Consider the following 14,265-nt stretch of genomic DNA (forward strand, 5'->3'; position numbering starts at 1 on the left):
TTTGCTAGTTCACACTGACCCAGTCTCCTTACAAACAGTCTCTTTTCTTACCCAGCATCCTCCTGGGTAAATTCTGGGCGTCTCAGGGACTAACAGAGTATTTTCTCCATGGCTGAAGTTAAAAAGAGGTACTACTTCGTTTTTGCCTTGGCCCCTGGGGCTGATCCGAACCACAGGCGTTCAAGGGGGCGTGGGTTTGTCCCCACTGTCCACCCTCAAACTTGCCCATCTCTAGCTCAGGAATTTCAGAACCATACCAGACTGAAGGATATACAGTATTGCTTGTTCCTATATATCTACATGTGTTTGAAATATGAATACAGAAGATTGAATTCCTGATTGCACAGAGAGTCTATGCGCATTATTCTGGATGTGCACCGGAAAGGGTTTGTCTATCCAATGTTTACCAGCAGAATAAAGGGACTAGTCTTACGCACAGACATATGGGTGTCCCCTTTTATATAAGCAGATTTCAGATATTTCTCGGTAGGAGGAAATCTAAATAAATAATTTTGAAGGTTTATTTTTTCATTGTTTAATAACTTTGTGAACAGACATTTCTTTTGTTTTAATGAGCTTCCTCTTCTTTGTCTTACCATTAACATTGGTTGTGTCTAAAAATTCTGGTTACCAACAGTAAACAAGGCTGACACTGTCACCTATTCCCTCCTCTCCCCTAACCCCCCATCCCCATACTTCATTCCAATTTGTAACTGAAAACAATTAAAATATTCAGGATTTCACTAAAACATTATACTTGCTTTCATCATGTTAAGTCCATCATTGCCATTACTTCACCTGGTCCTAAGTGGGACTGCACTTTTACCAAGTATTTTAAATGTGATTTTCCGTCACATTTTCCATTTATGGACAGAACATTTCCTACTGTGGGTAGGGACTCTTGTTTTTTGTTAAAGGGCAGCTGAGGTGGTCAGCACATTATATACAATTGGAAAAGCTTTTGTGTTGTTCATTGGCCTCTTAACAGCCTTGTTGTTGGAGCACGCAAAGCACATTCGTTGCATAAACTGATTTATTTGAGTTGTTTGAACAGTAGAAAAGTAATGAAAACAGGAAAAATTGCTCCATAAAAATGGCACGCTGCTCTGCTTCAGTGTTTTGAGTATTTACTATTCTCTACAAATCCTTTAGCCTTAAATATAACTGGAAGTAGACACAATGCTTGTCAGGTATGACATGTTACGGTGCATTCCAATTCTGGTCCAATTCAGGTTGATGGTAATCAGGGCATAAAAAAAAACCCTCATGTACTCGCCTGGGATGAGTGGAAAATTGGGGGCGACTGTGAAGCTGAAAGACCGCATCTTCTGCAAAACCTCTTTGGAAGCAGAGCTGTCAATCACTGCTCTACTTCCCAAGTAATGCTTCACAATGCCTTGCATAATGCTGCCCCCTAATCATTGTGGGCCGTGACAGGAAGCAGAGCGGTAATGGACAGCTCTGCTTCCCAAGTGGTTCTGCAGCAGCCGCAGTCTATACTGCTCTGGAACCCGCTGCGGACAAGTGATCTTCCACAGCAGGCCAGTGGAGGCAGGGGTGTAGCTATAGCCGGGGGGGCCCGCTCCCTGACCCCCCTACCCCCTCCCTATCGGCAGCCCATGGTGGCGGGCCCCGGCGTTAAACAAAAGCCTGCAGAGGAATCGGCAGCTGTTACGGAGCCGACACCGGAAGTAAGATAGACTTCCGGGTCAGACCACTCGAGCGCGCTCCTTTCCTGCTCTGCCGGTGTAACAGCTGCTGATTCCTCTGCAGCTTATCCTCTGGTCAAGGCCGGACCACCCACAGGTAGGCATGGGGGAGGAGGGGGCAGAGAGGTGATGATGATGGTGAGGGAGGTAAATGCTGATGATGGTGGGGCCCGTGGGGAGATGATGTGATGATGGTGGGGGAGATGAGGTGGTGGTGGTGGGGGGAGAAATGAGGTAATGATGATGGTGGGGGAAATGAGAGGGGGAGAGATGATGAGAGAGAGGATGGGGGGCAAGGGAGAAAAAAATTGCAGTCAGTATCAAGGAGGGGGAGATGAGGTGAGGAGGGTGGAGGAGATATGATGATGGTGGAGGAGAAGAGGTGATGATGGTGGGGGGAAATTAAAAGAGGAGGGGAAGAGATGATGAGAGAGGATGGGGGGAGGAAGAAAAAAATTGCAGTCCTTATTTATATAAATGGAGCTCTGAATTTTTTTTTGTCTGGGGCCTGTGCATGTCTAGTGGAGGCAAGTACATTGTTTCCCAGCATTGATTATAATAATCATTAGTAGCGTTCCTGGGAAGTGTCCCTACTGCTGTTATAAGTCATTGAGAGAAATAGAATAAATATTGGGTTTGGTTATGATTTTGTATTTTAATGATGTAATCGTGAAGCTTGGTTGAATTGTGGAGTCGTATACAGGCATACCCCAGTTTAAGTACACTCACTTTAAGTACACTCGCGAGTAAGTACATCTCGCTCAATAGGCAAACGGCAGCTCACGCATGCGCCAGTCAGCACGTCCTGAACAGCAATACCGGCTCCCTACCTGTACCGAAGCTGTGCGCAAGCGGGGAGACGATAGAGCCTGTTACAAATGCGCTATTTACATCTGTTATGCACGTATATGACGATTGCAGTACAGTACATGCATCGATAAGTGGAGAAAAGGTAGTGCTTCACTTTAAGTACATTTTCGCTTTACATACATGCTCCGGTTCCATTGCGTACGTTAATGTGGGGTATGCCTGTACAGTTTTGATTTGTAAAAAGCTGTATAGTTCAACATGCATGCATTTTATTTTAGTAAGGCTGTTCTCCACTTTAAATTTGACTGAACCCATTCATCTACAATATTGTAGATTGTAAATGGGCACACTTATGTGGACCAAGTGGTTCTTATCTGCCATCAAAATTCTATATTTCTATGTTAATATTGGAGGAAACTGCTATTTCAACCGCTTCCTCAGTAATTAAAACCTTGAGCAGTGGGAAAGAAGACCAATGTTGCCTTATTCTGACAGATGTTCAAAGATGGATTCTTTAATTACAGTAGTGTGAACATGGAGACATTGCACTGGATTTGGTTTGCCTTCAAAAACCGTTACACATACACCGCCAGGCTTTTCTTTAATGTAGTGAGCAATTATAAGAGCTTTTGCTTTCTGCTGAGCTGGAGACTTTTTGTTTTTATTGAAGTCACATTTGACCTGTGCAAGTCTGGAATACAGGAATAAGCAGACTAACCATGATTATTACAAAAGGGTGTACAGAAAGTTAACATGACGTTTTCCAAACTTCAGGCGCTTCTCCTGGTGTTTTAGATTCTTGTGTGCGACACGCAGAACACACTTTCTGCTGCACAAGGTTATCGTAAGCTTAAGAACAAATTGGTTGAATTATTGTTGGTTGTTCAAGCTTGCATTTAAGTGATTTTTCTATTCTTTTTCAGTGGCCTTAGGTCGTAACCAACCCTTGAAAAAAGACAAACCCAAATGGAAAAGTGATTACCCTATGACAGATGGACAGTTGCGCAGTAAACGGGATGAGTTCTGGGATACTGCGCCAGCTTTTGAAGGACGCAAAGAGATTTGGGATGCCCTAAAGGCCGCAGCACATGCTTTCGAGAGTAATGATCATGAACTGGCCCAGGCTATCATTGATGGTGCGAGTATAACATTACCACACGGTAGGTGTAAGAAAAGAAATGCCAACGCACATACATCTAGTGCCTAATTTTTCACTTAACACTGCTTGAAAGCTTATAATTCAAATGAAGTTAACTATTTCCTATATCTTAAATGCAACATGCTGCACAAAGCTGTAATACAATATGATTGGCCCTGATTATCTATCGTATCTATCTATATCTTCTCTCTTGCCAAGCAACCCCCAAAAGGTAGATCTTACAAAATACTTAGTCACAAGCTGCACCTCACCTGCTTCTCACTGTCATATTTATGGAAAACAACACTCTGACTTCCACAGTTTATAAACTAATTACTTTAAACCTGTCCTTGAGGACCGCTGGCCACGCCAGGTGTTCAGTATAACAAATGCACTTTTACACTGGTAAATGCATTTTATCTGCATCTTAGACTTTAAGCGTCTCAGAGCAGAGACCTCATCAAACATAGTTGTATTATGTTTTAAAGAGGCTCCACTGGCGACACTTTGTTTTTTATGTAACTTTGTTTTTATTGGTGGAAGGAAATAGTTACCGTTACATAAGGACACAACAGGAGAAAGTGCACATTACAATATACAGACGTGGAATCAGAAGAAAAATGTGTGTGTGTGTGTCTATATATATATATATATATATATATATATATATATATATATATATATATATATATATATATATATATATATATATAAAACCAGATAACAAATCACCACAGGTGCACAGCAACAATGGTCCCGCTGAATGTGGAATCACAGGTAGATCAAAAATAGAAAAAAAGGCACTCCTGGCCTTTCAAAGATTTATAACATTTATTGCACAAGCATCAACGTTTCGGTCCGCTTGCGAAACTTTATATACAAATAATAGGTTTGACGCAGGGGTTTCTAGAGCTGTACGATGTTAATTTCAGCTCCGGGGACCACTGCTTTCCGAGAGACTTACCTCCATAGGGGCTGCCGGAACGAGCCGTGGCTGCGTTCACAATATTGCGTTTTAAAAGTCCAGCATCCTGTGGGCCAATAGGAAGCCGCAGTGTCATCCCTTATGTCTTCTTGTTGGCCCACATGATGTGGGAGCTTTAAACTGCGCAGAGATACCAGCACCCCCTACGGAGGAGGTTAGTGTCTCAAGAAGCAGGGGTTCCGTGAGCGGAAATAAACTTATTTCAGCTCATGAGAACCCCTGCTTCAAACCTATTTTAAAAAAAAATATATATATATATATTGTTTAAATAGATCGCCTGGAGTGCTCCTTTAAGTTGTATGCATTTTATGTTTTGTTCTTGTCCTTACCCCCGCAATATACTGTGCTCCAGAATATGTTGGCATCTTAAAATAAAAGCTATGATTAGAATTGTGGATGGCTGCCTCAGAAACCTGGTGTGGCTCAGGGCCCAAAGAACAAGTGTGTGTAGTAGGGTGGGGAGTTTAAATTTAAAATGGGAAATGACAATCCTACAAATCATAAATTAAGAATCTGGATTATGTTTGTGTGTGCGTGCATTTTTTCTAGTCTGACTGTTGACTTTGAAAAGTTACCAATTACTGTTATCATTTTGTAGCCCCCCTCTTGGGACTACTAATTAATGTAAGGGGCTAACGGCCTTAATGGGTTAACCACGTGGGATAACTGTAGTATTGCCCCTCCCCATCATGTGATGTTGGATAACAATACAGAAGGGAAGCCACTCTCTTGTATGTCTCGTGACCAGTGATATCACCAAAGAGAGATAGAAGGGTATAAATAGCTCAGGATGTTCTAGAAGCAGGTTCTTCAGAGATCAGACTGAGGCCTCACCATGAGTCCTGTAAATATGTTTGGGTATAGATATGTATATTATGAGTGTCCTGTCCCTTTTTGGTATTTTCAGTTAAGGAACATGCCTTATATAGTTAGTGCCTATAGAAATGGCCCAAGATTGTTCTCATGCAGGAAGAGGTGTGAGCAAATGATCAGAAGTTCTCAGAGTAGTAGCTCCGGAGCATAATCGATCGGCCCCACTGACGGGTGCTTGATAAACTCCTGATCCAATATGCATGGACGTGGTATGCAATACACTGCTTTCTGGGATCAGTATCTTTTTACTGAGTGTATTCCCAACGGAGGCCCACTTGAGATGGGGCATCATTGACACTATGCAGGCGATTGCCAATCTAACCAATAAAAAGGGAAATAAGCATAAGTACCTCCCCAATGTAGGCGGGAGAGCTACCAGGCAAAGAAGCACAGAGTAACTAGTCTGCCCTTGTATGGCAAGCCATATAAAGAGATGTTGAATAAAGCTCTTGTTTGTACTATAAAAGTTCCTGGCGTCGATCCTCATTCTATCAGCATATCTACGCCCAGCCTGCATGGACCCAGCACCCTGAACAGGTATTAGAGACTGAGCACTGCCATGTATATAGTCTATTCAATGTAAACTCCTTAGAGCCGGGCAAGGAGGGTTACATATTGCTGAATACTGGTTAAAGCACCTCAGAGGTAGTAATTATCTGATATGCCGTTCCCAGTACTATCTACCTAAGCATTTAATCATCTAATGCTTAGTGGTGGAGGGGTGATTATACCCACCCACCCAATAATTTATGTTGTGCTACATAGACCTTTTCAACCCAAACTCCATCAGTTGGTTATTCACCAAACATTCTGCGGATTAAGTTCATATTCGGCCAAGTCCTGGCAATCAGCTCTGCTATTTCTGCGAGAGATGGCATTTTCATGAGAACCCACTATTAGTAGAGTCTCTAGCAATTTAGGGAATTCATCTTTTTTTCCCTTTGTAGGACAACTGTGATCCAAATAACACACACAACGAAATTTCTTGTGGGGAGATTTTATTATACATCTTCCAAGTGTTTTGTTAATCAACAGTTACCCTTGTTTAATCACACTCCGAATTATTATTATATGTTCACTTGTTTGTTTTGTTTGTCCACAATCCCTTACACTTTATTTTAATTACGCTAATAAAATCGAGTTTTAATTTAGGTGTTAACTGTGCCACTACTTAAGGGGATACTTTTTCGTCTCACTTCTTCGTGCTTATTGTTTGCATGTATTGTATGCTGAGAGGAATTTAATGTGAAGGCAAGGAGGGTTAGGACGGCGGTGCAGCTGCCTTGAAAGGAGAAGTGGAGACCGGACTGCTAGCTTCAAGGTACAAAAAGATTTATTGGAGGAACATTTAAAAGTAGCAAGAGCATTTCGTGTGATGCAACGCACTTTATAAAGTGTGTTGCATCGTGCGAAAGGCTAAGTCCCCGCTAGCGCTGATCGGGCTGAGCGGGCAGCGCTTGCAGAGAAGACTTACATATATCGATATATGTAAGTCCCCGCTCACGCGAAGCGCGCGTGCACACACGCTCAGCCGCGATCGGCGCTTACATGAACAAAAAATCTATACTTACCGCGCGCTCAACTGGCCCGCAATGCCCCTCCTCCCTCCCCTACCCCTCGCCCGCGTAGAACAGGACACCCGGCGCTCATGCTTGGAGCGCTCTCCAAGCATGAGCACGCTCAGCGCCAGCGGGGACTTAGCCGAAGAGGTTGCTCTTGCAACTTTTTAAATGTGCCTCCAATAAATCTTTTTGTACCTTGAAGCTAGCAGTCCGGTCTCCACTTCTCCTTTCAAGGCAGCTGCACCGCCGTTCTAACCCTCCTTGCCTTCACATTGAATTTACCTGGTAGGAGCACGCCGACAGCAACCGGAGTCCCACGCCGCAACGAGTGAGTAACCATTTCATGGACGTTGCTTAAACATTGGCTCTGTGTTTAGCTATATGCTACAAGCTACAATAACACCTTTGCAAAGTTCATATAAGATCTACCTGACATAAAGCTATTGAACAAGCATAGAAAGTGGTGTTTTTCAAGTGGTTTACAACGAGGGACATTACTCCAACGGGTTAATTAAGCTGTTTTTTTTTTAAGAAGGACCTAGAATTATTTGTGTGTCATACATTGTACACCTATATACATGGACATATCAGGTTAGCATCGCATGGGGTTCATTCTCCCATTCTTTTTTTTGAGAGGAATTTAAGGCAACTATCAAAAAACATTTTGCCTGATTTACATTATTGTTCAATTACTGGAACAGGCAAAGGCTTTGCATGACCTATTCACTTTTATTTCCCCTTTCTTAACCTCTACATTTTTTTTTCTTTTTTTTTCTTTGTAGTCCACATGGTTTCCTTGACTGTATTTCCCCTTCTCACTATTGGTGGAAAGTACTGTACTGTACTTGGAGAAATAAATTAGTCATACAGAAGGAGCGAAGACTGATAGGAAATTAAACCATGTCTAAAATGATATGACTCACCTCTTATAGATTAATGACAGTGTATTGAACGGATCTCTGTAATATCACGTCTTCCTTTCCTTTGTCATGTATATTCTCGTGTATTTTATCATTAATAATAGTAGGACATTTTGACAAAATGAAGTCACTGTTTTGTGTGGAGTTTTATATAATCACTTTTTTGGGGGTGAGATTATTTGCACACAAATCATAATTTTATGTACAACTATGTCGGCATGAAAGAGCATATATCCTAGAAGAGTCAAACTACCAAAAGCACATACTTAATAATGAATTACTGAACTGTTTTTTTTTTTTTAATTGTTTTTTTTTGCTATGAAATTCTTAAATATTTTTTCAGTTTTTGTTTGAGAAACATTGATATAAAAGAGAAAAATATTGGGGTGCGTGGCCAGGAAGCCGATCGAGTCAGCCGCAAATTGCATAGCTCCTCAATCAATCCCCTGCAAAGCTGGCATAAAGCCCCTGAAACTCTGGGAAAATTGCATTAAAAAAAAAGCTACCTATGGTGCCGAGACACAGGGAGAAGGAGAAGTAGTTGGGCGACTCTGACCGCGGTTGAGCGTGAGAACGAGGGATCCGCGTCCGTCCGTGGGCTTCTCACCTCCCAAGAATTCCATTGCGGCGCAGTGCAGAGGCATATAATTAGAGACGGAGCAGTGACCGACCGCCCCTCTCCCAATAACTACAGTGCACCCGCACCGAGCCGGTATCCCAAGATGGCGCCGGCCGGTGTGTGAGGTGCTGGGAAAGGCACATAAACTTGCAGCGGAGCCAGTGCAGGTGATTGCCCTCATGGCATGGGGACCCGCGAGCTCCGGAGGGGAGAGGGAGATCCATCCCGGGGGAAGGAGGTTGCCAGCAAGTGCAGCCCTGCTGCGGGGAGGCTGGCGGCCATCTTGGTCCACCCTCTCTGCTCACATTTGCTGAACTAAAAAGAAACAGACACGGGCTGCAATTAAATACCTGCACAAAACACAAATAAAGAACTCCCCTTCTCCCTACCTTCCAAGTAAACCCCAACCTGAGCTACTCACTACCTCCTTTAAACCGACCACTGTGCCCAGTGCGCGGTCAGCCAAGATGAGGCAGGGGTCCAAACTACCAAGATATAAAGGCTCAACGAAAATCAAATAAAGAAATGTAAATAATGTACGTGTGATCGGGACATGAGGGGGCTCATCTCAACTTAAAATCTATTTGTTTACATCATTTAAATACACCCAGCTCTGCTCTCAGCAAAAATTGATTGACTAACAACAAATATGCCGCCCACTAAACAGACAAAAAAAACAGCGGTCCAGCGGGAGGCATCCCTCTAATTCAAAAAACAAAGCTCAAAAGACCAAGAAGCGTCCACCGCAGGCGGAGACGCAGATTCAGATCCAGACTCTGGAGAGGAGACGGACGCCCCGCTTACCTGCAAAGAAATGATGGGGTTTGTACAAGAATTAAAAAGCTCTTTCCACTCCGAGATGCAGAGCTTCCGCCACAGCATCAGAGCGGAGATTGCGTCCATAGGAGACCGCATTGTGGAGGAGAAGGTGGATAACACTGCCCTGGCACAAGAGTCCCAAGCGCAAGAAATCGAGGAATTAAAAACCCAAGTCAAAAAAAATTCGAAAAAACTTGAAGACACGGAGAACTGGTCACGATGCAATAACCTGCGGATCAGAGGCGTCCCGGAAGAAGTGGACAATGCCCAATTGGACGCATATCTCACTCGGCTTTTCATGTCCCTGTTATCCGAAACATCGGACAAAAAACTTCAGATGGACACAGCACACAGGCTTCCTAGACCAAAAGGCCTAGACCCAGCGAAGCCACGGGACGTGATCACACGCCTACACTATTTCCGTATTAAAGAAGAAATATTGAGAGCCGCTAGAACAACCCCAAAGATAGAGTAAGATAATGTCCCACTCCTCATCTTTCCAGACTTGGCTCAAATCACGCTGAATAAACGGAGAATGTTCGCGCAGGTCACCAACTCGCTGCGGAACAACAAAATCCGCTACCGCTGGGGCTTCCCGTGCAAACTATTGTTCACCTATCAAGAAACGATGTACATTCTACCCTGACCAGCAGAACGTGAGGCAAAACTACGATCATTGGGTCTACTCGAACCAGAGGATTCGGAAGCCTCTCAAAGGCCTCGTCATTCACCTAAGCCACCACGCCAGGCATGGGTGAAAACTCCAACCTCTGGGCGAGTTAAGACCCAACCAACTTGAAAAACTAGAGCTGGATACTTACCCAACACCCATTGACCAACTCGATCAAGCCACAACGACCACGACAACCTGCACATCAAGAAGTTACCGAGTTTAGTTTCTAAGTTTCTAAAGCGTGCAAGTTCCAAAACCCAGGTTATTTCTTTGTTCACTGTGAAACTGTTCTCCCAAGTTACCCACAAGTTCGAGACATTTAAAGTTTGAAGATCATTTTGAACTAATCCGAACACTTAAAAGGACTGATATACAATGTTTGTTTGAAACTGTTTCCTAGATAAAAGTGTAGTTGTAATATAAGTCTTAGACCGATATGTTCCCTGTAATAGAATTGGTCTCCCAAAGTTCAGCTACTAATTCTTTATTTCAGACTAAAATATTAAAGGTTACGTTTTAGGTAATTTTTTCCAGGTTCTTCATCCCTCTCCCCCTACAGACTACGATTGCAGAGTCTGCCGAACTATAGCTGTCAGCCAACCCTACTTAATGCATTTAAAATTGAGAAAGGATATGTTGATGTAAACAGTTATAACGTTAAATGCCCCCCCATTCTTGCTTCTATTTCCCTGATGTGTAAGATCACACACACAACCCACCCCGTACTCTTTGGGGTGATTTTGTTTTCCTTTTTCGAAGGCTTAGCTCCTAAACAAAGGTGCACTGCGGCGTTGAGCCGCTGGGCCACTGCCCGCCCCCCTCACGTTCATTTAACCTGTGAGTGCAAGAAACTTGCACCACGGGTCCCACTATGGCTGATCCCCCTTCCAAACAATTTTTGGAAGCCGGGGTCCTTGGTTTACCCCTCCCTCCCCCCTCTACCCCTCCCCTCCAAGTTTTGCAAGCATTTGTCACTATTATGTAATGTTGAATATACACACCGACAGCAGAGGGAGCGGGTCAGGGATGTGGTTGTAGCGTGGCCAGACCTGGATTAAGATTTAGAATAGTCGTTGTACTTGCCGAGTTCAGGAGTATAGAGAGTTCCGTAGTCAAATCCGTTTCCGTGTCCAAGGGTCTGAGAGGTAAGAATCGTGATGGGTAAGCCGAAGTCGGGAGCCAGAGAGGTAAGTCAGACAAGCCGGTTCAAATCTGCAGGGATAAAGACAAACAGGAGCACGACACAGTTTCCAGGCTACACAGGAAGCAAGGAGCTATGCAGAGCAAGGAGGAAGTGACAGAGCAGGGTATTTAAAGCGGTATCCACCAATCCGGACGGGGGCGTGACGAGGAGCAGCTCCTGAGAGTGCAGGAGGCGTGGCAAGAACTCCCGGTCTGAGCGGGGGGCGGAGGCAGGCATGGCGCGCGTCTTACAAGTGCCAGGGATGGATGCGCGCTCTGTAACGCCGGCGCAAGAATCCAAGATAGCGGCCGCGGCGTGAGTAGCAGGAAGTGCCACGCGCCGGCAGGGGTAGCGATGAGGGGCAGAGGCAGCAGCAGCTGCAGTACTGGTAGTGGGTAAGGAGGGGTCACGTCGCAGGGGACGTGGCCCCCGATTCCTTACAGGAAAAGAGGGAGTAAGAGTGAGATGCAAGGGATAAATACATGCGAGGCGGGAGAGGGGAGAGTTAGTGAGATGGATGGGAGAGAAATACATGGGTAAAGGGTGGGAAATAGAGGTGGCTCATGAGGTGTGAAATGTTGTGACTGACCCCTGTGAAACCTAATATGTGTCAGCCAGATAGGGGTTCCCTGAGATTTTTCGAAATACTTCAAGAGTTCCTCCAAACATAAAAGGTTGGAAATCACTGCCCTACATGCTGGCATCCCTAGAAAGGTAAAAACGCAGAAATTCTTTATTGTCGCATAATTACAGGTAATGCTTTTACAACAGTTGTGTCCAAGAGCTGACACTCCTGAACCCCAAAACATGGGACAGAGGTAACCAAACGGGCTTAACATTTATTAGTGAGCTTAGTTACCTCTTCACCGTCACATTGTAGGAGGATATTTTTGAGCCATTACACACTGCATTATGTTAATTTTCAGAAAGGCAGATGGGGTTCTGCCAAATTGAGAATTCAAAGCTTATTTTTCTGTATTGGGTGCTGCCAAGCTTTCCTATTGGCGCAAAACAGCAATGGCCTCACGCCAACCAAATCCCTGCAGAGCAAGATTAAAAAAAGGATGCTTTTATTTATTGGTGATTCAATTGCTTAAATTGTAATTTTGTGTTGGGAGTTCCAACTTGCAGTTAATATTATGTCTCAAATGCAGAAGCGGTTTCTAATAGGAATCATTGGCTAATTAATGGCCAGCATTTCCTATGAAATATTATAACTATATAAAAAAAAAAAGTTTAGATTTTTTTTTTTTTTTTTGCTAAACTCGACACATTTAAGTAAATAAAACAATGTTCTGGTTTGGCAAAGCATATTGCGAGGTGTTGATGTTAATGCAAAGACTTCAAACAGTGGTATCATTGCTTATCCATCTTTAGAAGTAAAATCCCTCTGTAGAGCCTCACTTCAATCAGTAAGAGTTTTGGTGTCCGTGCTGTGTGTAATCTTGATCTATTATGTTACAGATACATTTATGTGAGTGCTGTAGGCGCTGCATCAGGCTTTATGCAATATCCAATATCTTTTATCTTCCTACAGTTGCCCTGCGTACCGCGGCTGGAAGTCCTTGCAGTTTTTACATTATACTTTAAATACTGAATCACAACTGAAGTACAGAATGGGGTTGATTTATCTGTTGTCCGCTTTGGGAGCTAATAACTTGACCTCATTAAACCTTAACCTAAAGTACCTGACCTACGGAACTATATGCAAAGAGCCTATGCCCTCACTAGGGAGTTTTTCAGAAGCCTGAGTTTTCCATAGTCATTCTTTCAAATCACAGTCAAATCACTTTTGGCTTTAAAGCAGCTTTGTGTTTCAATAATAAGTGAACTGTACACAGGAAATATAATGGAAGGCAACATTCAAGGTTAAAATATATTAAAAGGCGTGACCCATGGTACGTTCTCTCTTGTACTTTATCATTAAATCACCAATTATATTGCAGAATAGCTGCACATGACACAAATTGGACCAAGTGATAGTTTGACAGATTTAAAGGAAATTGGTTCTGTCGTTTGTGAGAATGAAAAGTGTGATAAATGTAATATCTAACAAATTTTCTTCTCTACAGAGAACATTTTTTTTTAAATTGACAGAGATACTGTGTGTTTTCCGCTGCAGTGCATTTTTCATTAAGGCGCATTTTTATCTTCTATAGTTTGTGTGATATTTAACCCAGTAAAGATTGTCATGAACGATGGCATGTTTTCTAATCTTTTGTGAGGCTATTGATTCAATAGATCATTTTATTTAAAATGTTTTATTATATATATATATATATATATATATATATATATATATATATATATATATATATATATATATACACCCCCTAAGGATGTCTGCACATCACTCTGTGATAGGCTGAGGGGCCTGTCACCCACCGAGCCAGTGAGTATGCACATCCCTCCCCCTCTGTGATAGGCTGAGGGGCCTGTCATTCACCCCGGGGCAGCCAATGAGACTGCACATTGGCTGTGCAACATCTTAAGTGTCACATATGAAGTGCCTGGAGTTCAAATTGGAGGTGACGGATAGAAGAATTGTACTTTGCACTTCATCAGCAACTCTGTAACTTTAAGAACTTGGCTTTCTAAATACTCTGACAATTTTTTCACACCTAAAGACTAACTTTCTAAGCTGATGTGTAACCTTCAGTAATGCACTGCCCTCCCAGGCCTGACTCATACATCAGCTCTTACTCCCCCTACTCCTCCTAGGAACACTCTCCTCCTACCTCTCTCCCTGCATCTCATTATGGCCTCCCTATTGCTTTTTCGGTTTGCTGTTTATTCACTCCTTTGTAAACTTTTATGTTCTCTCCAACTTCCCCACTCTTCTTATATCCACATTTCTTCATCTTTGCTTCTTTCCACCTATGCCCATACATTGCACCACTATTTACACACCTCTTTCCCAACTTCTACACCCCTCAATAAAAAGCACCCCCTCACAAATCCTTTTCTCGCCTCC

General features: G+C 43.2%; 1 protein-coding gene across 2 annotated transcripts in view; it reads left to right on the forward strand.

The window, feature by feature from the left end:
- Positions 1–14,265, forward strand: part of UBTD2 (ubiquitin domain containing 2) — a 209,692-nt gene that overhangs the window by 151,367 nt on the left and 44,060 nt on the right. For both annotated transcript variants that reach the window (XM_075600978.1, XM_075600979.1), the window contains one exon: positions 3,443–3,679. In XM_075600978.1, coding sequence (XP_075457093.1) covers positions 3,443–3,679 — 237 coding nt within the window. The remainder of the gene's footprint in view (positions 1–3,442; positions 3,680–14,265) is intronic.

The sequence above is a fragment of the Ascaphus truei genome, chromosome 5, assembly GCF_040206685.1.
Source record: "Ascaphus truei isolate aAscTru1 chromosome 5, aAscTru1.hap1, whole genome shotgun sequence".
Lineage (NCBI taxonomy): Eukaryota > Metazoa > Chordata > Amphibia > Anura > Ascaphidae > Ascaphus > Ascaphus truei.